The sequence below is a fragment of the Mobula hypostoma genome, chromosome 9, assembly GCF_963921235.1.
Source record: "Mobula hypostoma chromosome 9, sMobHyp1.1, whole genome shotgun sequence".
Taxonomy (NCBI): domain Eukaryota; kingdom Metazoa; phylum Chordata; class Chondrichthyes; order Myliobatiformes; family Myliobatidae; genus Mobula; species Mobula hypostoma.
In genome coordinates, this window is record NC_086105.1 from 85,562,163 (window position 1) to 85,588,874 (window position 26,712).

At 42.1% G+C, this 26,712-nt stretch overlaps 1 protein-coding gene across 1 annotated transcript in view; it reads right to left on the bottom strand.

Moving 5' to 3' along the window:
- The window catches only part of LOC134351291 (sodium/myo-inositol cotransporter 2-like), a 152,089-nt gene that overhangs the window by 49,931 nt on the left and 75,446 nt on the right, over window positions 1-26,712 (bottom strand). The window contains exons 8-10 of the mRNA XM_063057356.1: window positions 18,414-18,619; window positions 12,526-12,661; window positions 822-929 (exon numbers count right to left, since the gene is read on the bottom strand). Coding sequence (XP_062913426.1) covers window positions 822-929; window positions 12,526-12,661; window positions 18,414-18,619 — 450 coding nt within the window. The remainder of the gene's footprint in view (window positions 1-821; window positions 930-12,525; window positions 12,662-18,413; window positions 18,620-26,712) is intronic.

Consider the following 26,712-nt stretch of genomic DNA (forward strand, 5'->3'; position numbering starts at 1 on the left):
ATCTGTGGGTCCTACAGCAGATAAACAAGTTCTTGATCATGCTGTCATAGTTTTCTGCCTAATCCCATCTGCCTTCACCCAGATGATCTAACCTACTGTAGCTCTATTCCTCAGAATTGTGTACATGTTCTCCTGCTCTCCAGGGGATAAAATCATAACCTGTTCAACCTACCTCCGTAATTCTGGTCAAGTCATGGCAACATCGGTGTAAATTTTCTCTACATTATTTCAGACGCATTGATATCTTTTCTGTCAGTAGGTGACCAGAACTGCACACAATACTCCAAATGTGGTCTTGTACAACTTCACCATAATGTAACATCCCAACTCCTGCGCTGATTTATGAAGATCAGTTTGCCAAAAGATCTCTTTACAACTCTCAAGGAATCTTGGATCTGTTTACCAAGCCCTTTATTGTACTGCACATCTCAGTGCTCTACTATTTACTGTCTAAGTCTTACCCTAGTCTGTCCTCCCATATGTCTGCATTGAATTGCATCTGCCAAGCTGCTCCATGTTACTTTGCAAGCTTTGATAGCCTTCTACTGCACCATCAATCTTGGTGTCATCCACATATTTATTGATCCTGTTTACTATATTCTTTGGTAAAATAAAATATAGAATCGGCTGCAAGTTACATTTGCCCAGGCCATTTAAGCTGCTGCAGCGTTGATCATCAACCTCCTCCTGCTAAGCTCTGATGAATACAGCAAAACACAGGCCCTTCAATAATCCACTTAATTCACTCAGAAGGTTACAACAATGAATGGCAGTCTCACCCCAATGCAGTTCCAGCGCCAATTTAGAATTTGACAATTTACCTCCAGGGAGCAGTTCCATTACAAGCAATGGATATGCGATATCTGTGCATCCAGCTGGATTGCCACAAACTCTGCGACAGGTATCTGCATCTATACAAGCCACGAGATCTAAAATAAGAAGAATGTTTTGTGAGCATCAGAAATTGAACTTCTTGAATGACCCATATCCCTTTCACAGATTGTCTGATTTCTACACTTCTATTTAAAATATTATGGAGACACATCAGCTGCCATTTATTGATAAATACAGAAGGAACTCCCTCTCCTTCCCTCTCCATTCCCCTCTTCTTCACTTTCTCCCTCTCCAGATTTGCAGGTAATTGAGCATCGGAGCTGCACTCTGAATGAACGGGATGCACATACAGGATGACTCCTGGGACAAGGGCTATCCTATAGAAGTTAGTTCGTTCTTTAGAGTTTAGAAGAATGTGCATTGATTTTATTGAAGCATGTAAGATCTTAGGGAGATTGAAGGATAGATGTTGAGTTGCTGTCATGAGTGGGAAAGCCTCTAGATACAATACTAGGGTCCAGTATTTTAAAAATGAGATACGTAGGAACAACTCCTGGTTGGGGTACCTGGAATTTTCTGCCCCAGAGTGTTTGGAGGCTGAGTCATTGAAGTTATTTAGAGAGGATAAGTTTTGAAAGATCAGGGAATTGAAGGCTGTGGGGAAATAGCACAGAAGAGTTGTTGAAGTCTGGGCAGATCATATTAAATGGTGGGGACATTTCAGGAGCTCAGTGGCCTACTGCTGCTTTTGTTTTCTTGTGCCTTTGTGCGTCAGTGAGCACTTTGAAACATCCCTGCTCCTCCTCTTACAGTATTTCATTAGGCTCATTCCTTCCTGGAAGCTCCTACTCTCTATTCTATTTCCACTTCCCTTCCTCTGTAACTGCAAAAGGTGCAGAACCTCAGTGCTGCCCACCATTCAGAATCACAGCACTCTGTCCACAAGAAGTGTTACACTCCTTTCAATCTAGTGTATGGCATTTGCTGCTTATGTTGTGGTCACATATGCATTACAGAGACCAAACAGGATTACGTGACCTCTTTCTGGGGTACCTCTATTCAGTTTGCAATGTGGCTGCAGGCTTCCAGTCACGTCTCTTTAATTCTCTTTTCCATTCACACTTTGCCATTACAGATAATGAGCATTTTCTGTTTTCATTTCAGATTTCCAAAATCAAAGATATCTTTTGTAACATAAGACAAAGTAACATTAGTCTGCATCTCCACTGGAACATTCTACACCAGCCAGACAGCAGTCTTCAGCTTTTTGTCATTTAACCTCACTGATCCCCCCACCCATCCCAGGTTATCCCCTTTATGTTCTCCCCATTCCCTATACTATCTGCAACTTAAAACCTATTCATTTCCGATCTTTAATACAAACAGAAAATACTCTGGGTAGGCAACAGGTTCACAGATTTTCCCAACTAGTTGAGTATCCCAGCGATTATTGTTTTTATTTCAAATTCCCAGTGTGCTGTTGCCCTCAGCAGGTTTAGCAACATCTGTGGAGAGAGGAGCAGAGATAAGGTTTCAGGTCAAAGACCATCATCAGTAGGTGGGCTGTACGTAGAATTTCCTGGAGTCTGCAGGAGTTAGGGATGGAGCTAACTCTGGAATACCAAAGTTTTGAAGATGCTGTCAGCTCTGAACTAATTTAGAATCATGGAATCCTATAGCACAGACACAAGATTTTTTTTTTTGGCCCTCTATGTCCATGCCAGCAATCAAGTATCCCTACACTAATCCCATTTGGAGACTTTGGGGTACCGATCGATAGATCTCAAAAGTTAGCATAACGGATAGATGAGGTGTTGACAAATATATATGGGAAACTTGTTTTCATTGTCTGGGACATTTATTCTAAGAGCAGAAAGGTTCTGATACAGCTTTATTAAATGTTGATTATATCATAGCTAGAATATCGTGTGAAGTTCTAATCTCCCCTCTATGGGGAGAATGTGATTGCAGAAAGGGTACAGCAAAGAGTTACCATGATGTAGCTTGGGATCGGCATTTCAGCTTTGAGGAGAGACTCCTTCTGTTCCTAGGGCCCCATCATTCATTGTGAAACTCGTAACCTTATTTGCCATTGGAAAGTGCATTGCCACACAGTTATCAGGATTAAATTGCCCCGCCTTACTTACCAACTGATCACCATCACGCTGTAGTCCAATATTATCCTCATCACTATTAATAATAACTCTAATATTCATGTCACCCACAAACTTACTAATGATACATTCTACATTCATGATCAAATTGTTACTGTGTGTAACAGTCCCAACACCAGCGCTACACCATTGGTCACAGGCTTCCCATCACAAAAACAACTCTTTATACAATCACCAAGCCAATTTCCTTTGGGCTCTAATCTTTTGTACCAGTCTCCCATTGACATCCTGCTAAAAGTCTGACTGAAGTCCATATAGTAGACTACATGAAATGCACATTCTACCTCTTCATTTCCAATAGCAAATGGAACTTCCATGAACTTGCATTATAGTTGCAGTTCTGTTAGTGCATCCCAATATGCATTTTTTTTGGCATGTGCCTGCGTGCGTGCAAGTCTATGCATATGCGTCTGCGTGCGCATCTGTGCATGTGCATCTACGTGTCCGTGCGTGCGTCCGTGATGATGTCTTTTTCGTGGCTTTTATAAGGCACGGAGCGAGAGAGAGAGAGAGAGAGAGACTGTGTGGCGCGCCACTCCTTATACAGACATTTTCGCAGTATTTTCCCTTTATTTTACGTGGTCAAGTTGCGGTCTCGACACTCAACACGGCATGGATGGAAAGCGTACTCGGGAGCAGACCTGACTACGTTCGAACCCAGGAACCTCCGCTCCCAGGTCCGGCGACGATGTCATTGCGCCACCAGCCGGTCCCCCAGTATGCATTTTATCCATATTTAAGCTCACCAAGACATCTGTTGTTTAATGATAACAACAACTTCCCTCTCCCTCCCCATGAAATGGACAAATGCCATTCCTTTTCAATTCAGAGACAGATTTATACAACACAGAAACAGGCTCTTGGGCCTAACTCTTCCATGCCAGCCATGAAACCTATCTGAATATGTATCATTTGCTTGTCTTTGGTCCCTAAACCTTTCTAATTGTAGTTCTATCTATGTCTACTATTTCCTCTGGCAGTTCATGCCATATACACACCACCCTCTGTGTGAAAAACCTACCACTCAGAACTTTTCTCCTCTCTCCTTAAACCCGTGGCCGCAGGTTTTAAGACACCTACTCTTGGAAAAAGATTGTGACTATCTTTCCTATTCATGCCATTCATAATTTTATAAAGCTGTATAAGGTCACCTCCCAGCCTATTCAATCTCACGTTATAACTCAGGCCCTACAATGCTGACAACATCTTTGTGAACCTTTTCTGCACCCTTTTGTATAATTACATCCTCCCTCTGTATGGCCACACAAAATACTCCAGTGCATCTTGTACAACTATAAGACGATGTCCATCTCATATACTCAATGCGCTGGCAGATGAAGGCAATCATCTAGGGCATCATGGAAGCATAGCAGTTAACATGATGCTATTTTAACTCAGGGCAATGGAGTTCAGAGTTCAATACCAGTGTCCTCGGTAAGGAGACACTGTACGTCCTGGGCTTCCTCTGGGTCCTCCAGTTTCCTCCCACACTCTAAAGACATACTGGGTAGCTTAACTGATCATTGTAAATTGGTTAGGGTTAAATTGGGGTTGTTAGTGGTTGCTGTGCAGTGTGGCTCGAAGGGCTGGAAAGGCCCAATTCATACTGTATCTCTAAATAAGACAGTAAATAAATAAATAAGTAAAATAATGCGAGAAACTTTTTTCACCATTTTATCAACTTGTGCTGCCACTTTCAGGGAACCATGCAATTATACCCCTCTCTACAACATTCTTCAGTACCCTGCCACTATACATGTCGGCATATGGTTTAACTTACCAAAATCACTTAATTTGTTTGCGTTAAATGCCATCAATAGACTTATTCACTGTCCAACAATTCTGCAAATGTACTCTCATGCCACGTACATTCTCATCTAAATCAATGCCATATGACAAACAACAAAGGAGCCAGCACTGATTCCTGTGCCACAGGCCTGCAGTCTGATAACCAACTATCCACGACCTCTCTCTGTTTCCTATCTCCAAGCCCATCTTACTCTGGATCCCAAATCAGCTTACCTTGCAGGACCTGTTCTCATCAGTCTCCTTGGTCACTTCTTCAAAAATTCAGTCGAATCTGTGAGACATGATTTCCCATGCATAAAGTCATACTACCTATCCCCAATCGGTCCTTGTCTTTTCAAATACATTAAAATCCCACATTTCAGAATCCCTTCCAGTAACTTTCAAAGGTACATTTAATGTCAGAGAAATGTATACAATATACATCCTGAAATTCTTTTTCTTTGCAACCATCCACGAAAACAGAGGAGTGCCCCAAAAAATTCCCACAACTGACTGGCCTGAATGCCTTGATTTGCCCTCGCAGCCTTTCTTAAATAAAGGCATAATATGAAGGGGAACACAAGGGGAACCTTCACTCAGAGGGTGGTGAGAGTGTGGAATGAACTGCCAGGGCAAGTAAAATTTAGGAGAAATTTGGATAGGTACATGACTGGAAAGGGTAAGGAAGGTTATGGTCCAGTTGCAGGTTGATAGGACTAGGCAGATAAATAGGTCAGCACAGAGTAGATGGGCTGAAGAGCCTGTTTCTGCCCTGTAGTGTTCTATGATCCTATTAGTGATTCCCTGTCTTCTAGTATCTGTGATTCTACTAGTATTTTTTTTTCCCCTTTGCTTCCCACAATATCCTAGAATATATCTGGTTAGGCACTAAGGATTTATCTACCTTTATACAGTGCCTATAAAAAGTATTCCCCCCCCCCGGAAGTTTTCATGTTTTATTGTTTTACAACATTGAATCACAGTGGATTTAATTTGGCTTTTTTTGATACTGATCAACAGAAAAAGACTCTCTTGTATCAAAGTGAAAACAGATTTCTCCAAAGTGATCTAAATTAATTATAAATATAAAACACAAAATAATTGATAGCATAAGTATTCAACCCCTTCAAGTTAGTATTTAGTAGATGCACCTTTGGCAGCAATTACAGCCTTGAGCCTGTGTGGATAGGTCTCTATCAGTTTTGCACATCTGGACACTGCAATTTTCCCCCCATTCTTCTTGACAAAACTGCTCAAGCTCTGTCAGATTGCATGAGGATTGTGAGAGAACAGACCTTTTCAAGTCTAACCACAAATTCTCAATTGGACTGCGGTTTCATCCCTGACTTGTCCATTCCAGGACATTAACTTTGTTGTCATTAAATGCTTCCTGTGTAGCTTTGGCTTTATGCTTGGGGTCATTGTCTTGCTGGAAAACAAATCTTCTCCCAAGTCGCAGTTCTCTTGCAGACTGCAACAGGTTTTCCTTCAGGATTTCCCTGTATTTTGGTGCATTCATTTTACCTTCTAACTTCACAAGCCTTCCAGGGCCTGCTGTAGTGAAGCATTCCCACAGCACGATGCAGCCACCACCATGCTTCACAGTAGGGATGGTGTGTTTTTTGATTATGTACGATGTTTGAATTACCCCAAACATCGCACTTAGTCTGATGGCCAAAGAGCTTGATTTTGGCTCCATCAGACCATAGAACCTTCTTCCAGCTGAATTCAGTGTCTCCCACATGCCTTCTGGCAAACACTAGCCAAAATTTCAAGTGAGTTTTTTTTCAACAGTGGCTTTCTCTTTGCCATTCTCTCATAAAGCTGTGACTGGTGAAGCACCCGGGCAACAGTTGCTATATGCACAGTCTCTCCCATCTCAACCACTGAAGCTTGTAACTTCCAGAGTTGTCACAGGTCTCCTGGTGGTCTCCCTCACTAGTCCCCTTGCACGGTCACTCAGTTTTTGAGGACAGCCTGCTCTAAGCGGATTTACAGCTGTGCCATAGTCTTTCCATTTCTGGATGATTGACCTAACTGTACTCCAAGGGATACACAGTGACATGGAAATTTTCTTGTATCCATCTCCTGACTTGTGCTTTTCAATAACCTTTTCATGGAGTTGCTTGAAGCGTTCTTTTGTCTTTATTGTGTAGTTTTTGCCAGGATACTGACTCACCAGCAGTTGGACCTTCCAGATACAGGTGTATTTTTACTACAGTCAATTGGTACACCTGGACTGCACACAGGCGATCTCCATTTAACTAATTATGTGACCTCTAAAACCAATTGGCTGCACCAGTGATGATTTGGTGTGTCATATTAAAAGGAAGTGAATACTTATGCAATCCATTATTTTGTGTTTTATATTTGTAATTAATTTAGAACACTTTGTAGAAATCTGTTTTCATTTTAACACAAAAGCATCTTTTCTGTTGATCAGTGTCTAAAAAGTCAAATTAAATCTACTGTGATTCAATGCTATAAAACAACAAAACATGCGTAATGCCCTGGTGATGGTTTTACTGTTAATATTGTAGGGCATCTCATGTAGAATCAGTGTTTGTGTTATGGTTCGAGATAACAGGTGTTTCGGAATGTAAGCCATCCAAACGGGGAGCAGTTTTTTTTTGTGTGCCTGACACCAGTGCGAGCTTTGTCTTTGTTCGGCAGGAGGGGAAGAGAGAAGACACCGGAGAGAACCGGTCATTGGATTCAATCCGGTGGGGACCATGATTCAATGGAGCACGGTGTGGGAGTCTACTGAAGATTGGTAAATGTGACTTTTGGAAGAGTTGAACTCCAGCCTGTGCACACTTGACTATTTAATTATAATGGGCCCTTTTTCCCCTTTCTTTTCTTTACTAACCCTCAAGTTAATATTCATAAATATACTTCTTATAATTATATGCAGTGTGCGGTTTGTAATTTCCTGGCAAAGAGTGGTAACAGGGCAGCAAATCACATAGCATTCACACAAACCAGGGCTTAAGTGGGACAGATATCCCAATTTGATGGATTTGGTGGGACTGGAGAGCGTATTCCCTAGGTGTACACAGCCTGAGATCAGTGGGTCTTTTAACACAGCCTTGGGAGACTACCAGCTAGGACTAACAAGCCATTTCCAGAGACGCCCGAGAAGAAAGGGGTTTCACATGAAAACTTCCAAGGGAGGGTTGAATAGTTTTTATAGGAACTGAAGGTTTCAAGACAACCAACACCTCCTCATTCATAATGTTGATATGTTCCAGGATATCACTATTCCCTTTCCTGAACTCAACAGCTTTCATGTCCTTCTCCTGAGTAAATATAGGTGGGAAGTATTCATTTAAGACCTCATCCATTTCCCAAAGCTCCACATGTAGATGACAAAACTGACACTTAAGCATCTCCATAGTTACTCTTCTACTCTTAAAATAGCTATGGCGTCGTTTAGTATTCTGTGGAAGATGTGAGCAGTATGCCAGAAATACAAGTGTCATGGGCAGAAGTTAGTGTAGTTGTCATTACTAAAGAGAAGTTACTTGGAAACCTGAAAGGTCTGAAGGTAGATATGTCACTGACCAGATGGACTGCACCCAAGAGTCCTGAAAGAAACAGCTGAAGAAATTGTGGATGCACTAGCGATGATCTTTCAAGAATCATTAGATACTGGAGTGGTTTTGGAAGACTGGAAAATAGTAAATATCAAACCACTCAAAGAAGAGGGAGGCAGAAGAAATTAAATTATAAACATGAAGCTGCTAAACAAGGTAAGAGTCCATGATATTACAGGAAAGATACTTGCAAGGATAGATGATTGGTTGACTGACAGCAGACTGAAAGTGGGAATAAAGGGGGCCTTTTCTGGTTGGCTGCCCGTGACTAATGATGTTCTGCGGGGGTCAGTGTAGGGACTGCTTCTTTTCCCATTATATGTCAGATGATGGAATTGATAGCTTTGTGGCCATGTTTGCGAATGATATGAAGATAGGTGGAGGGATATATAGTGTAGAGGAAGCCAAGAGTTTGTAGAAGAACTTAGGCAGATTGGGAGAATGGGCAAAGAAGTGGCAGATGAAATATAGTGTGAGAAAGTGTATGCTCATGCACTTTGGTAGAAGATATAAAGGCATGGACTATCATCTAATCAGGGAGAACATTCAAAATTCAGAGGTGCAAGGAGACTTGGGAGTCCTCATGGAGGATTACTGAAAGGTTAATTTGCAGGTTGAATCAGTGCTAAGAAAGGTAAATACAATGTTAGCATTCATTCCAAGGGGACTAGAATACAAGAGCAAGGATGTCATGCTAAGGCTTTATAAGGCACCGATCAGACCACACTTGGAGTATTGTAAACAGTTTTGGGCTCCTTATCTAAGAAAAAAATTGTGCTGGATTGGAAAGGGTTCAGAGGAGATCATGAGAATGATTTTGGGAATGAAAGAGTTAACATATAAGGTACTGGCAAGAGTTTAGTAGAATGAGAAGTTTTATTAAAACCTATCGAGTATTCAAAGGCCTAGATATAGTGGATGTGGACAGGATGTTTCCTATAGTGGGTGAGTCGAGGACCATAGGGGAAGACCTCACAATTGAGGGATGTCCATTTAGAAGGGCGAGGAGAAGGAATTTATTTCGCCAGATGGTAGTGAATCTGTGGAATTAATTGCCATAGCTGTGGAGGCCAGGTCACTGAGTATATTTAAAGCGGAGGTTGTGATAGATTCTTAATTAGTCAGGGTGTCAAAGGTTACAGGGAGAAGGCAGGAGATTGGGATTACGAGGGATAGTAAATCCGCCATGATGGAATGGCAAAGCAGACTCAATGGGTCAAATGGCCTAATTCTCCTCCACGTCTTATGGTCTTCTCCTCAAGTGCTTCGCTCAGTCCCAGCTGCCTGTATCTGACATATGCCTCCTTCTTTTTCTTACCCAGAGTCTCAGAATTCTTTGTCATCCAGGCTCCCCTAACCCTGCCAGCTTTGCCCTTCACTTTAACATGTTGAACTGAACTCTCCCCATGTCACTTTTAAAAGCTTCTAAACTACCAAAGCATCACTTTACCTGCAAACATCCTCTCCCAATCAACTTTTGCAAGTTCCTGTCTAATGCCATCAAAATTCGCTTTGCCCCAAATTTAGGACTTTAATTTGTGAATCAGTCCTACCTCTTCCCATAATTTAAAAAAAATGACTTATGGTCACTGATTCCAAAGTGCTCCCACTGACACTTCAACCAGTTATCCTGTCTTATTTCCCAAGAAGAGGTCCAGTGTTGCCTCCTCTCTAATAGGGCCTTCCACATATTTCCACAGGGAAAACTTTCCAGGACACATATAATGGAGATGAGGAGGAATTTCTTTAGCCAGAGGGTGGTGAATCTGTGGAACTCATTGTTACAGGCAGCTATGGAGGCCAAGTCTTTATGTATATTTAAGGCAGAGGTTGATGGATTCTTGACTGGTCTAGGGATGAAGGGATATGGGGAGAAGGCAGGAGATTGGGCTGAGAGAAAAAATGGATCAGCCATGATGAAATGGTGGAGCAGACATGACAGGCCAAATGGCCTAATTCTGCTCTTATATCTTATGGTCTTACAATAAATTCTGCCCCATCTAATTCATTAGCACCAGGAAAGTCCTTGTCAACATTATAAACAACTATTATAGCCTTATTAATCTTACACCTATCTGTGATTCCCTGACACATTCACTCCTCCAATTCCCTCTGACTATTGGTGGATTCAGATGACTTTGTTGAATACAGATGAAAAGTATTCATTTTGTACTTCACCTCTGTCCTCTACAAACTGATTATCCCTTTGGTCTCTGATAAGCCATCCACTTTACCTGTTTACTCTTGTACATAATATGCTTGTAAAATGCTTTGAGATTTTCTTTATTTTTGTCTGCCAGTGAATTGTTATTTGAATGGAGATCTTATGGTTGTGAGTAAGAAAGGTAAGTTTAAGATAAGATACAATTTCAGTATTATGATTTTAATTTAATGTTTAATTCTTTGAAAATGTTTTACATAAAACAGGATATTTCAGCACAGTACAGGCCTTTTAGCCCATGACATTGTGCCAACCTTTTAACATATTCTAAGATAAATTTAACCCTCCCTCCTATAATTTTTCTGTTATCCATGTGCATGTCTGAGAGTTTCTTAAAAGCTCCAAATGTAGCTGCCTCTATGGCCACCCATGGCAGGGTATTCTAAACACTCACCACTCCTTCCTTTGACATCCCTCCCACACTTCCTTCCAGTCATCTTAAAATTACGCCTCCTCGTATTAGCCATTTTTGCCTTGAGAAAAAGCACCCGGCTATTCACATGATCTATATCTCTTATCATCTTGTACACCTCTATGAAGTCACCTCTTATTCTCCTTTGCTCAAAGAGAAAAGCCCTAGCTCGCTCAAAATTCAAAGTAAATTTATTATCAAAGTCCATATATGTCACCATATACAACCCTGAGGTTCATTTTATTGTGGACAAACTTAATAAATCCATAATAGGATAATAACCATAATAGGATCAATGACAGACTGCATGAAGAAATAATAATAATATACAAATTAGTAATAAATATCTAGAACATGAGGTGAAGAGTCCCTGAAAGTGAGTCCTTAGGTTGTGGGAACATTTCAATGATGGGACAAGTGAAGTTCTCCCTTTTGGTTCAAGAGTCTGATGGTTGAATGGTAATAACTGTTGATGAACCTGGTGGTGTGAGTAATCCTGTCCTCATAAGACATGCTCTCTAATTCAGGTAACATCCTGGTAAATCTCCTCTGTAGCCTTTCCTAAGCTACCACATCTGTCCTAAAATGAGGCGACAGAACTGAACAAAATATTACAAGTGTGGTCCAACCAGGGTTTTATAGGGTTAAAAAAATTAATCACGGCACTTGAACTCAATCTCCCGACTATGAAGGCCAACACACCATATGACTTCTTAACAACCCTATTAACTTTTGCAGCAACTTAGGGAGATCTATGAACATGGACCCCAAGATCTCTCTGTTCTTCCACACTGCAAAGAATCCTGCCATTAACTCTGTATCCTGTCTTCAAATTTGACCTTCCAAAGTGAATCATGCCACACTTTTCCAGTTTGAATTCTACCTGCTACTTCTCAGCCCCGTAAGCACTCTGTCAATGTTCTACTGCAGCCTATGACAATCCTCCCTACTATCCACAATTCCACCTACCTTCGTGCCATCTGCAAACATACTCTCCCACTTCAACATCCAAGTCATTTATAGAAAAGTACTTATAATGTTGGCATTGTTCATTTGATTGCCTAATAGCTTTTGGATCTTTCTGAATATGCGGTATGTTTGAAAGGACTGCTGAACTGGGGATCTTTGACAGATGGTGTCACAGGTCTTCTCTTGTGATTGGGTCTTCTGATTGATGGAGTCAGGTTGTCCAAGGCCCAGATAGCCAGCAGATTCATCCTTCTGCATACAGATGTAGCAACAAGTGGTGAGTGTGGCTGGTGGGCTGCCCGCAGTGACTGCCAGCCTATTTAGTCTTTGTACAAAATTCAGGATTAATAAAAGCAAATGATAAAATCATATTCTGTTACAAAATAATAAAACAGATTTTCTAGATCATATTTATAAAAGGTAAGCAATTCACAATTCAGTTGTTATGTAAAAGGTTATGAAACATTTTCTAGATCATATTTATAATAGGTAAATAATTCACAAGTTAATTGTTATGTAAAAGAAGCTTACTGGGATAAAGCACTCGACTGATCATGCCTGGAAACACCATTATGAAAATCGGCAAGATTTTCAAGTAGGCTGCAAACAAGCTGCCACCTTTGGCATGGAGAATGGATTTAGAAGAAAGTGTTCTCTGCACAATGACCTGAAATCAATATTAGGCAGAAGATACTTATGTTAGATTCAATGAACTAACAAGAGAAAACCTGCAGATACTGGAAATCCGAGCAACACACACAAAATACTGGAGGAACTCAGCAGGACAGGCAGCATCTATGAAAAAGAGTATAGTCAACGTTTCAGGCTGAGACCCTTCAGCAGGACTGGAGAAAAAAAGATGAGTAGATTTAAAAGGTGGGGGGGGGTGGAGGGGAGGGTGAAACACAAGGTGACAGGTGAAACTGGGAGGGGAAGGGGTGATATAAAGACCTGGGAAGTTGATTGGTGAAAGAGATACAGGGCTAGAGAAGGGGAACTTGATAGGAGAGGGCAGAAGACTATGGAAGAAAGGGAAGGGGAGGAGCATCAGAGGGAGGTGATGGGCAGGTAAGGAGATGAGGTGAGGGAGGGGAAACAGGAATGGTGAAGGGGGAGGCAATCAGAAGTTCAAGAAATCGATGTTCATGCCATCATGTTGGAGGCTACACAGATGGAATATAAGGTGTTGCTCCTTCAACCTGAGTGTGGCCTCATTGCAGGAGTAGAGGAGGCCATGGACTGTCATGTCAGAATGGGAATGGGAAGTACAACTGAAGTGGGTGGCCACCAAGAGTTCCTGCTTTTTCTGGTGTACGGAGCATAGGTGCTCGGCAAAGTGGTCTCCCAATCTATGCCGGGTCTCACCAATGTGCAGCAGGCCACACCAGGAGCACTGGATACAGTAAATGACCCCAACAGACTCACGGGTGAAGTGTCATCTCACCAGGAAGGACTGTTTAGGGTCCTGAATGGTAGTGAGGGAGGAGGTGCAGGGACAGGTGTAGCACTTGTTCCACTTACAAGGACAAGTGCCAGGAGGGAGATAGGGAGATCACTGGGGAGGGATGAATGGTCAAGGGAGTCACATAGGGAGCAATCCCTGTGGAAAGCGGAAAGTTGGAATCCTCCCCCGGCCCCCCCCCCCCACACACACACACACACACACTTGGTGGTTTGATCCCATTGGACATTGGATCCCAGGCTACTGGGGCAGTAGGTGAAGACAGGTGGAACCCTATCTCTGATGGGGTGGTGGGAGGATGGGGTGAGGGCAGACGTGCATGAAATGGCAGAGATGCAGGTGAGGACAATGTTGATGGTGCAGGAAGGAAAACCCCTTTCTTTGAAGGGAGGAGGACATCTCATTAGTTCTGGAATGAAATGCCTCATCCTGAGAGCAGATGCGGCAAAGATGGAGGAACTGAGAGATGGAGACATCATTTTTACAAGTGACAAGATAGGAAGAGGTATAGTCCAAGTAGCTGTGAGTATCAGTGGGTTTGTAAAAGATATCAGTAGATAAACTGTCTCCAGAGATAGAGACAGAGAGATCAAGAGAGGGAAGTGAGGTGTCTGGAAATGGACCAGGTAAATTTGAGGGCAGGGTGTAAGTTGGAGGCAAAGGTGATGAAGTCAACGAGCTCAGCTTGGGTGCAGTGCAGTCATCGATGTAGCGTAGGAAAAGTTAGGGAGAGACACTGGTGTAGGCTTAGAACATAGACATTACATGGAGAAACAGGACATTGGGCTCAACAATGCTAAGCCTATTTGCATATGTTTGGCCCTCGTGGCTGCAAACCTCATCTTCAATATATCTGTTCAAATGTCTTTTAATGTTTAAAGGGATCATTTACTGAATACAGGTCTGCTGATTCCTTTCCTGGTTACAATTCTATAAATGGTCAGAATGTAGAACATAGAACAGTACACTTCAGTGCAGGCCCTTCAGCCCACAATGCTGTGCCGACCTCTTATCCTACTCTAAGCTTAATCTTTACTTAACATTTGTTCTTTAGAATTCCGGAGACCTGTATGTTCACACATGGCAGGTGAATATCAGCTTTTGCTTACTGGTTGATCCTAGCCATGAATAAAATTGTCCCTGGTAGGATGAGCTGAGGGCACACAGAACAGGGAAAGCAGGTGGAGGGGGAGAAGAAGACAAAGGATAGGAAGGTCACACTTGTCACAATTCAACAGTTACAACAGCTTCACGGAGCTGGGAATATTTTCAGCATCCCACTGTTTACATTGTTTTGTTGTAAAAGGGAGGACATGGGCTTTCTCTCCAACAACTGCTAGCCCCAGCAAAGCAGCAAAGGAAACATTCCCTATGTGTACAGAGTGGTCTTGGCTTGGTGAGTGCTGAATAGCACAAAGGTCTGCAGTACATCACACAGCTTATTGCCCATTTCCCTGGCAGCAGTGGCAATGCCTTCACCTCATCACGTTTGCATGTGAGATGCCTCAGAAGTCAATGGTGCCATTAGCTTTTTGCAAGGCTCCAGTAATCACGATAAGGGTTCAACATGGACGAAATAAACACCCACCGAATCTGATAAGAAGAATATTGGTCTGCTGGGCAAGGATACTCCAGTATCTTTTGGAGAGCTCGAGGGGTGCATTGAGGGAGTCTGCTAGGACTTTAAAGGTGCTTTTACTGTCTTTAACCGCTATTGAAACTCCATGCCCAGGTATGGGATGGGAACCTAAACACAAGAAAATCTACAGACAAAGCAACACACATAAAATGCTGGAATCCAACATTTTGTGTGTGCTGTATGGGATAAAAACTGTACGTTTTGGATTTATCTCCAGTACATAATTCTTCCACTGCCTTGGCCTGTAAATCTGGTCATGCCAAGATAGGGCAGTGCTCTGAATGGGTGAATAGCAGTTTACTAAGAGCCAGCGATAGGGAGATGAAGAATGAGTGGTGATGCTTGATAGTGAAACAAGTGAGTTGGATAAACTGTTTGGATAGTTTGGTGGGAGCGGGGAAGGGACAAAGTTTAGATGGTGTAATCTAAAAGTTTAGATTGAGTGACAGTGGTGAGGGCTGGCAGGGTGTTGGGAGATAAGTGACATTTGAATGATGGTGGGTATAAACATGAATGATTTTCCCACTTTCTCTTAAGATCCAGGAGGCTACTGGATCCATCCAGTCTTTGCCAGTTCTCAAAGAAGTCCCATCATTTCCATTCCCTTTTTTATTCCCCAATAACTCATAATCCTGCATGCCATTAATACCTACCCTGCAGATTTTCCTACTGGCCACCTGGGTGGGATGGTGGGAAAAGGGAGATGCTCGGGGCTTAGAATCCAGGTCAGGAGAACGATGTGCACTGGCATCAAGGTGTGCTGGTGACCTCTACCGTTGCTCAAGGAAGAGTGTAAGTTATTGGAAATCAAGGAAAACTGCATCACTACCTGATGCTACACTGGCAAGTCCAGGTTGTCCCAAAGTGCCTTGTGATGTTGGCTCCAGAAACAACCTGGTCTAAATGATCCAAAAGCAGCCTAAATAGATTAAATGGGAGAAATTCTACAGATGCTGGAAATCCAGAGCTACACACACAAAATGCTGGAGGAAGTCAGCAGGCCAGGCAGCACCTGTGGAAAGGAATAAAGGATCAACATTTTGGGCTGAGACTCTTTATCAGGGCCAGAAAGGAAGTGGGGGAAAAGCCAGAATAAGAAAGTGGGTGGAGAAAAAGGAGTAAACCTTTTCAAGTGTAAGACATGGTATTGTTCAGGAGTTGCAATGCAGCTAAGACTGTATCATGCTACTCAGATGTTATGTGGTCATTTACAAGAACACTGCTGGGCAACTTCAGGACTCACTGCTGACTTCCAAAGCTCAGAGTGCTTTGGAGCAAACAGGGAGTGTTTCAGTTAGTGTTTACCAGCTGATAGGCATGCTTGAGAGGTGACACAAGTGGCAGGGCTTTACCAAAAACCTTCCCAACTAAGGCATGGAAGATCCCAGAGCCTTACAGCTCCAGCGGTCTAGGCTCAATCCTGTGTGCCGTGTGTGGAGAATACCCACTTTCACTGTGCCTGTATGGGTATCCCCAGTCACTCCAAAGGTGTGCTGGGAAGTTTATTTACTCCTAGTGCAGATAAGTAGGCAGAAAATTACAGAAGAGTTGGTGAACATGTGAGGGAGATGAGTTTCAGGAAAGTAGGTGTAGGATAGAACATTGAAAAGTACAGCACAGGAACATGCCATTCAGCCCACAGTATTGTGCCAAACCAACTAAAAAGAAAACCAAACACTAATCCCTCCTACCTACACCATGCCTATATCCCTCAAACCTCCTTACATCCATGTGTCTATTGAAACATCTCTTAAAAGCCTCCAATATATTTGCTGGCAAGTGATAGGTGAGGGGACAGTAGGTCGGTGGCAGGAGGGAGGATGAAGTGAGAAGCTGGAAGGGAATAGGTGGATGAAGAAGAAGCAATTTGATAATAGAGGAGAGTAGACCATGGGAGAAAGGGAATGAGGAGGGGCACCAGAGGGTGGTAATAGGCAGGTGAGGAGAAAAGAGATGAGAACAGAAGAACAGAGAAGGAGGGAGGAGGGAGAAATTAACAGGAGTTAGAGAAAACAACATTCATGCCTTCAGGTTGGAGACTACCCAGATGGAATATGAGGTTTTACTCCTCCAACCCGAGTGTGGCCTCATCAAGACAGTAGAGGAGGCCATGCACAAGGAGTAAATAAACTTCCCAGCACACCTTTGGAGTGACTGGGGAAGCCCATGCAGGCACAGTGAAAGTGGGTACTCTCCACACACGGCACACAGGATTGAGCCTAGGCCACTGGAGCTGTAAGGCAGCAGCACTACCTGTTGTACAGTTTGACTGTGTCAGTGGGCTGTGAGTTCTTCCATGCCTTAGTTGGAAAGGTTTTTGGTAAAGCCCTGCCACTTGTGTCACCTCTCAAGCATGCCTATCAGCTGGTAAACACTAAACGAAACACTCCCTGTTTGCTCCAAAGCACTCTGAGCTTTGGAAGTCAGCAGTGAGTCCTAAAGTTGCCCAGCAGTGTTCTTGTAAATGACCACATAACATCTGAGTAGCATGATACAGTCTTAGCTGCATTGCAACTCCTGAACAATACCATGTCTTACACTTGAAAGCTTCAGTTTTTGTTGCTGACCTACCCTACATCAAATCAATTTTATGTTCATTTGTGCACAAAAGACGAGCACTAATAGATCCAATTTCTGGTGTTTGTATTTTATTATGAAGTGACATTCTAACAGGTCAAAATTCAAGATTCAAGACTGTTTAATGCCATCTCCTGTACTCAAGAGGAAGGAGAGAAGGAGAACAAAATAATTGTTACTTCGGATCCAATGTAGCGCAAAAAAACACAAAAGCATAAAGAACACAACAACAATATTAATATAATATATAATAAATATAAATACATGAGATGTACAGATTGATTCTATGTCCATAAAGTGGACATAGTTAGTGGGTGGAGGTGTTGATCAGACTTACTGCTTGGGGAAAGTAAATGTTTTTGAATCTGGTGGTCCTGGCATGGGTACTACATAGCCTGCTCCCTGAAGGGAGTGGGAGGGTATGAGATGAGCAGGGTGTGTGGGATCCCTTATGATGTAACTGGTCCTTTTCCATTTAAATCTACAAACATTGTAATTTAAACTAATGGATAGGGTTGACCTGACTATATAAGTTCTGATAAACTTCCAAATATTATGCTGTATGGGTTTATTGTTGTCCCTCTACACACAAGTTATCAGAATTTATATAAGTAAGGGATATCAGTAGTAGAAGAAAATATGCTTTTGATTGGTCATGCAGTTATAAACCTCAATGATATTTAATCAGAAAAAAATGTCAGTAATTGATCTTTATAGTTGCTAGTCTATATGTAGCGTTACCTGATCTGTACACCAATACCACGATGAAAGTACAGTTACTCCAAATATTACACCTGTCCATGGATAATCGGAGGTAACAGGATCTTGGAAGATGTGAAAGGCATCATTCCTTGGCAGGCCACATGTTGAGTTAGGGTCTTGATTTTTAGGAATGGCAGTGAAGTATTTCTTCTTGAGGCCTGAGTAACCATCAACTTCGACAAAAGCTATCAAATGAAGAATATAGAATGTAGAACAGTACAGCACAGGGACATGCCCTACACACCATGATGTTGTGTTATCTAAATAAACCAGTAATTAAATACCTGTCTAAACTATCCTTTTTGCATACCTATAAAGTTTTTACCAAACAAAATGGTAAAGTTAACTGGTACAATACTAATAGGTAACAATCTGCACAATTTTGGAAATCATGACAAGTTTGTTGTTGGTACTGGGGAATGTCAAATTGAACACCAGCACAGATCATATTTCCTAACTTTAACAGAAAAGTGGACAAATAAAAAGGCACATGCTGGAACTCTTAAAAAAAAGGGGAAAGTGGCAAATCAAAGGGCTCAGCAGGAATGGCAGCATCGATGAAGAGAAACAACCATTTCTGGTTGTTAACCTTTCATCAGAACAGATGAAAAGTGTGTTGGTTCTGACAAAAGGTTGTTGATCTGAAATATTGGTTCTCTTTCTCTCTCTCCACAAATGCTGCCTGACCTAATGAGTATCTCCAGCATTTTATTCCTCCCAGTGCACAAATGCAATGTTTTAATCCAATGAAAGATGTTATTACTACAGAGGGAGTGTTTGAAGATTACCTAGGCTGGCTTAAGGGATGGTGGGTTTGCTGTATAAAAAGAGATTGAGTAGACTGGCACTGTATTCACAGGGTTTAGAAGAATGAGAGATTTCACTGATGCTTACAAAAGGCTTCACAAAAAGGATTTACAAGTAGATGTTGCACCTGGTTGGGTGGTCCAAGATCAAGAAACATATTTTGAGGATATGGAATAAGCTACTTAGGTCTGCGAGGAGAAATGCCTTTAATTAGATGATGTGCATCATAAGAATTTTTACCCCAGGAGGACATGGAGGCTTAGTTGTTGAGGGGTAAAGTGATTGGGCTGGAAAATTGCATTGTTAGAAAATTCACCAGGAGCGTGATGCTTCTGCTCCTATTTCTTATTTATTAAGAATGAGACTCTCCAGTAATTTATCAGAATAGGGAATTCCCAAATGATGCCAAATATGTATACCCTGAATTATTTTAGAATAAGGAACCTTTGAATCCTGTGATAGTAGGAACCCCTAGATAAACAGGGAAATTCTGAATGCATTCAGAAAAAGAAGCTGCAGAATCTCAATAGAATAGGGAGCTCCTGATTCCTGTCAGGATACAGAACTCCGCAGAAACTGTCAGACGATCGAATGCCCAAAGCTTATTAGTATAGATATGTCCTGAACACCATCAGAATAGGATGTTCCTAGATCTTGCCAAAATAAGAAACTCCTGAATCCAACCAGAACAGAGAACTCTTGAACTGACACAAAACAGGTATGTTCTGAATCCTGTAAGATTAAAGAAAGCCTGAATCTTGTCACACCAGGAAGGTCCTGAATCTTTGCCAATGTGGACAGCTCCTAAATTCTGCTTGAACAGAGGCATTCTGGACTCCTTTACAAACAAAAATTCCTGAATCCATTTAGAATAGGGAATTCCAGAATCTTGTCAGAATAAAGGCATAACTAAAATATGTCAATGCAGAAAATCCCTGAAACAAGTGGAATAAGAAACCCCTTCCTCCTTCAAGAGTAGAGAAATCATAAATCTGAACAGTCTAGGGAACTCCTGACTATTGCCAGAACTGGATTATTCCGAATTCATATACAATAGGGAATTCCTGAATCCAGTCAGAATTGGAAACTTCAGGATTCTATTTGAATATACCTCGTATTCCCTTGTTTTCTAATATGCCATCTTATAGAGTTCCTAAATGCTTTGCACTTCCTCCACACCAACCCCAACCTCACCATTAAATCTGAAGACAAGGGTGGTGCATTCTACTCTGGTGGACTGATCGCCATTTTGTGGAGGCCAGATGATAACTCTCAGACACCTTCTACCTACCTACACCTGAATCAGGACCACAGTAAGGATCATCAGCCATTATCTCCTACACCATCTCTAACATCACCTCCAGAAATCTCCCCTCGATAGCCTTCAACCTACCAGTTCCCAAACTCTGCACTGTCCATTTCAATATCCTACACAGGATTCACAAACCAAGCTGTTCCGGTAGGCCCATGATTTCTGCCTGTTCCTGTATTATCAAACTTATCTCCTCATATCTTGACTCCATCTTGTCACCCCCCATCATGTCTCATGTCTCTTCTCACCAACATCCACACATCAATAACTTTTTGTTTCCTGGCCCCAACCCCTCATTTTTACCAAGGATATCGAGTCCCTGTACGTTTCATCTCCCAACAGGTAGGCCTCAGGGCCCTATGCTTCTTTCTGGAACACAGACTCAATCATTCCCCTCCACCAGCACCCTCCTCCAGAACTTGTGTCTGTCCTCAACAATTTCTCTTTAGATTCCTCCAACTTTCTCTATACCAAAAGTGTGGCCATGGGCATGCACAGGTGCTCCAGTTATGTCAACCTTTTCATTGGCTATGTGGAGAAATTCATGTTCCAAACCTACCACCCACCAACTCTTTCTCCTCTACAGCGGCCTAACACCCCCACTCACCTGGAACCACCTGCTACCTCTTTCTTTCCAGTCCAGATAAAGGGTCTTGATTCAAAACATCGACTGCTCATTTCCCTTCATAGATGCTGACTGGTCTGCCAAGTTCCTCCTGTGGTTTTGCATTCAGGAGCACCGTCAGTATTTCAATATTTCACTTCTGATTTGATTCAGGAATTCTCTTAAAAATCATTCAGGATTTCTCTGTATAGCTGGTATTATGTTTTAGGGCTTACACCTTCTGATTGAATTATGGTATTCCCTATTCTAATATGATTGAGGGTATCCCAGTTTTGGCAAGCTCCAGGCACTCTCACTTTGGACAGAAATCTGAGTTACCAATTCTGCCAGTTTTTGAGAATGCCATATTGTGGATCCATCATTTTCCAAATTTGACATGAAGTTGGAGCATCCTATTTTGTATCTCTCTGTCCTGGCAGGACTTAATTCCCAATTTTAAAGGTTAAGAGAATCATAAATACTCTCATTAAGTTTCAGGACTTCCTTCCAGTGAAATGAGGGAATGGCAATACATTTCTAAATTTGGATGAAAGGTCATTTAGGAAATTTGGAGTCATAGCACAGGAAATCCTCATATCTTGCAGAGTGAAGAAAGAGTTGCTGGGTGGTAGGTTTGAAACAAGAATTTCTCCACATAGCCAATAAAAAGGCTGAGATAATTGGGGATTCTGTAAGATCTCATGGCCGTACCTATGAAGCAGTGATCACAATATGATTGCGTTCAACTTGAAATTTTAGACATAGACATAGACATAGACATAGAATAGTACAGCACAGTACAGCCCTTCGGCCCACAATGTTGTGCCGACCCTCAAACCCTGCCTCCCATATAAGCCCCCACCTTAAATTCCTCCACAGGGGGAAAGTAAAGTCTGATGTAGCAATATTTCAGTTGAGTAAAGGAAATTACAGTGGTATGAGAGAGGAGTTGACCAAAGTAAATTGGAAGGAGATGCTGGCAGGGGTGACAGCAGAGCAATAATGGCATGAGTTTCTGAGAAAAATGAGGAAGGGGCAGGATAGATGTATTCCAAAAACAAAGAAATACACAAATGGCAAAATAGTACAACCGTGGCTGACAAGGGAAGTCAAAGTGTAAAAGCAAAAGAGAATACATCCAACAAAGCAGAAATCAGCGGTAAGATAGAGAATGGGAAGCTTTTAAAACATACAGAAAGCAACTAAAAGAATCATTAGGGTGGAAAAGATGAAATATGAAAGCAAGCTAGCAAACAATATCAAAGTAGATAGTAAACACTGTTTCAATTTTGTAAAAAAATAGAAGAGAGATGAGAGTGGATATAGGACAACTAGAAAATGAGGCCAGAGAAATAATAACGGGGAACAAGGAGATAGCAGATGAACTAAGTGAGTATTTTGCATTATTCTTCACTGTGGAAGACACTAGCAGTGTGTCAGATGTTGTAGTGTGTGCAGGAAGAGAAGTGAATGTAGTTACTATTACAAGGGAGAAGGTGCTCAAAAAGCTTAAACACCTAAGGGTACATAAGTCACCCGGACCAGATGAACTGCAGCCTAGGGTTCTGAAAGAGGTAGTGTTAGAGATTGTGGAATGATCTTCCAAAAATCACTGGATTCTGGCAAGGTACCAAGGAAAATTGCAAATGTCATTCCACTTTTTAAGAAAGGAGGAAGGCAGCAAATAGGAAATTATATACCAGTTAGCCTGACCTCAGTGATTGAGAAGATGTTGGAGTCAGTTGTTAAGGATGAGGTTATGGAGTACTTGGTGACACAGGACAAGATAGGACAAACTCAGCATGATTTCCTTAAGGGAAAATCTTGCCTGACAAACCTGTTGGAATTCTTTGAGGAGATTATAAGTAGGATAGATAAAGGCGATGCAGTGGATGTTGTATATTTGGACTCTCAGGAGACCTTTAACAAGGTGCCACATGTGGCTGCTTATCAAGTTAAGAGCCCATGGCATTACGGAAAGTTACTAACATGCTTAGTTCCTCCGGCTCCGCCGCATCTGCTCCCAGGATGAGGCTTTCCATTCCAGGACATCTCAAATGTCCTCTTTCTTTAAGGATCGTGGTCTCCCTTCTACGGTGATCAATGACGCCCTCACCCGCATCTCCTCCATTTCCCGCACTTTGGCCCTCACCCCATCTTCCCGCCACCACAACAGGGACAGAGTTCCCCTTGTCCTCTCCTACCACCCAACCAACCTCCAGATCCAGCACAATATCCTCCACAACTTCCGCCACCTTCAACAGGACCCCACCACTAAGCACATCTTTCCCTCTCCACCCCTCTCTGCTTTCTGCAGGGATCGATCCCTCTGCGACTCACTTATCTGCACATCCATCCCCACGGATCTCCCACCCAGCACTTATCCCTGTAAGCGTAAGTGCTACACCTGTCCCTACACCTCCTCTCTTGCCACCATTCAGGGCCGCAAACAGTCCTTCCAGGTGAGGCAACACTTCACTTGCGAATCTGTTGGGGTCATCTATTGCATCCGGTGCTCCCAGTGCAGCCTCCTCTACATCGGTGAAACCCGATGCAAATTGGGGGACCGCTTCGTCGAGCACCTCCACTCCGTCCGCCACAACAGACAAGATCTCCCGGTAGCCACCCACTTCAACTCTGCTTCCCATTCCCATTCAGATATGTCCATACATGGCCTCCTCTACTGCCATGATGAGGCTAAGCTCAGGTTGGAGGAGCAACACCTCATATACCATCTAGGTAGTCTCCAGCCCCTTGATATGATTCCAAGAATGAAAGGGTTACCATGCGAGGCTCTGATGGCTCTGGGTTTGTACTTACTGGAATTTAGAAGGATGAGGGGGGATCTCATTGAAATCTTTCAAATTTTGAAAGGCCGAGACAGAGTAGATGTGGACAGGATGTTTCCCATGATGGGAGAGTCCAGGACAAGAAGTCACAGCCTCAGGATAGAAGGAGCGTCCATTTAAAACAGAGATGTGGAGATATTTCTTTAGCCAGAGGATGGTGAATTTCTGTAATTTGTTGCCGTGGGTGGCTGTGGAGGCCAGGTTGTTGGCTGTATTTAAGATGGAGTTGATAGGTTCTTGATTGGACATGGCATAAAAGGAGGCGGCCAGGGAGTGGGACTGAAGGGGGGGGGCAAAAAAGGATCAGCCATGATTGAATGGCAAAGCAGACTTGATAGGCCAAATGGCCTAATTCTGCTCTTATGTCTTATGGTCTAAAATGACCCTGCAACACACCATATCCCATTTATCAGCACCTGGTCCGTAGCCTTCTCTGCTTTGGCAATTGAAGCACTCATTTAGACACATTAAACTTTGTGAGTATCTCTGCCTCCACCATCTCCTCATACATTGCATTTTAGATTTCAACTACTCTGAGTGGAAATAAATCTTCAAAAGGTCACCTCTAAACTTCTTACTCCTCATCTTCAACTTGTGCCCTCTCAGTTTACTCATCTCAGGTACAGACAGACATTTTCTACTATCTATGCCCTGCAAATTCAGGAATTCCTGAATTCTCTCAGAATGAGGAACCATTGGATGCCAACAGATAGTGGAACTCCAGAATCCTGCAGAAGTTTGAGCCTTTGAATTCTGTCAGATGCCAGAAGTTGTACTTAAGTACAACTCTGAGTGTTGCCACTTGCAGAAGTTCTCTGATGATTCTGTGGTGATTGGGTGTATCAGAGATGGGCAGGAGTCGGAGTACATGGGACTGGTGGACAAGTTTGGGGAGTGGTGTGGGAGGAATCATCTGCTCCTGAACATTGCTAAAACCAGAAAGATAGTGATTGGCTTCAGGAGGAAGAGAACTGTGATGAATCCTGTATACATTCTGGAAAAAGAAGTTGCAGTGGTGGAGGAGTACAAATATTTGGGTGTTCATCTTGACAACAGACTTGACTGGAACACCAACACTAAAGCTGTTTTTAAGAAGGGGATGAGCAGACTCTACTTTCTAAGGAAACTGAGATCCTTCAATGTGTGCAGCAGACTGTTAGAGCTCTTTTATCAGTCTGTTGTAGCAAGTTCAGTCTTCTTTGCAGTTTTATGTTGGGGGAGCAGCATTGGTGCTGGTGATGCTAAAGGACTAAATAAGCTCATCAGAAAGGCTGGATTCCGCTACAACCCGGACTCTTGAGTTAGTGGTGGAGAGGAGGTCACTAAACAAACTGTTATCCATTATGGACAAAACTGATACATCCTCTCCATGACCAACTGAATAAACAGACTCATTCAGCTCCACTGTCACAAGGATTGTTTCAGAAAATCCTTCCTACCAAATACAATAAGCATATACAACAGTATTATATCCACACTATTATTATTCTGTATTTATTATTAGTCAAGTTTGTACACTGCTAAATGTGTTTTTAAATGTTGCTGCTGTAACAAAAGAATTCCCCACTCAGGATCAATAAAGTATTATTTTTATTATTAAAACTAACTCCAATAGCTGTTGGAATTAGGAGCATCCAATTTGCCTGTTGTGGAAGCCTTGATCAGGTAGCTTTATGAATATAATTCCTGCCAAATTTGGACTTCCTGAATCCAAAAGGGAACTCCTGCCTACTTTGATCAATCATTGTGAATGATTTAGGAACTGCCTCCATGTGTATTCACTGAATTAGTGAATTGGCTGGATTGAGAGGTTATGTTGAAGGGAGAGTGATCTTGTTGCCATCAAAGATATTGGAGTGACTTTGGTAACACAGCTAAGAGTCAATTGAGAATGATGAGTGAAAGCCATTCCTTGAGCTATGAACACTTTTAGAAAGGAAATACCCAAAACATAAATGCAAATACTGAATATTTTTTCCCTTAGGCAATATTCAGGGGGAGAAAAGGTGTAGATAATATGACAGAGAATCACAAAAGGACAGAGGCTTAAATACAGCAAAGTATCATGATGGCCAGCTTGATTAATAGACATTTGATTTGCAATACCATACCTAACTCTAAATAGGGTGCCAATTCCCAAGTCTGAGATAAAGGTAAAATAAATCTAGAGCAGGGCCAGAAAAAATGAGAAATAAGTCAGAAAATGCATTTCCTATGCAGATAAGAGCAAATGGTGCAAGCAAAAACTGTAGGAGTTGGAAGGTTGTGGATGAAGTAGGAGATTAATTCAATCAAAAAGGTAAAAGTAAAAAGAAAATATTAGTACAGGACAGTAGGACAAGCATTAAAAGAGAATACAAATAAACTCTCTCCTCACCTCTGAATAGAATAAGTTTTAAATTTCCACATTAGTTGAAGTTGGGAAATAGTGAATTCTTTCCATCACTCCCATTTTTATTTCCAATAAAGTCACTGAACTTGTCAGAAAGCACTGATCAAGGAAGCTGTGTGAAGCAGTTCATTAAACAGGAAAGTAAACCAAGGGGCGCTGAAGTGGGCAGGAAGCTAAGGGTTCCTAAGGTAATCACAGAGCATTGGGATTGCCCATTTTCATCTGCTGACCCTCCTGTTATGTTTAAGGACTGGACAGAATGTGGAAAACCTTGTTCCTTTCCTATTTACTAAATATTTAGAACTGATTTGATT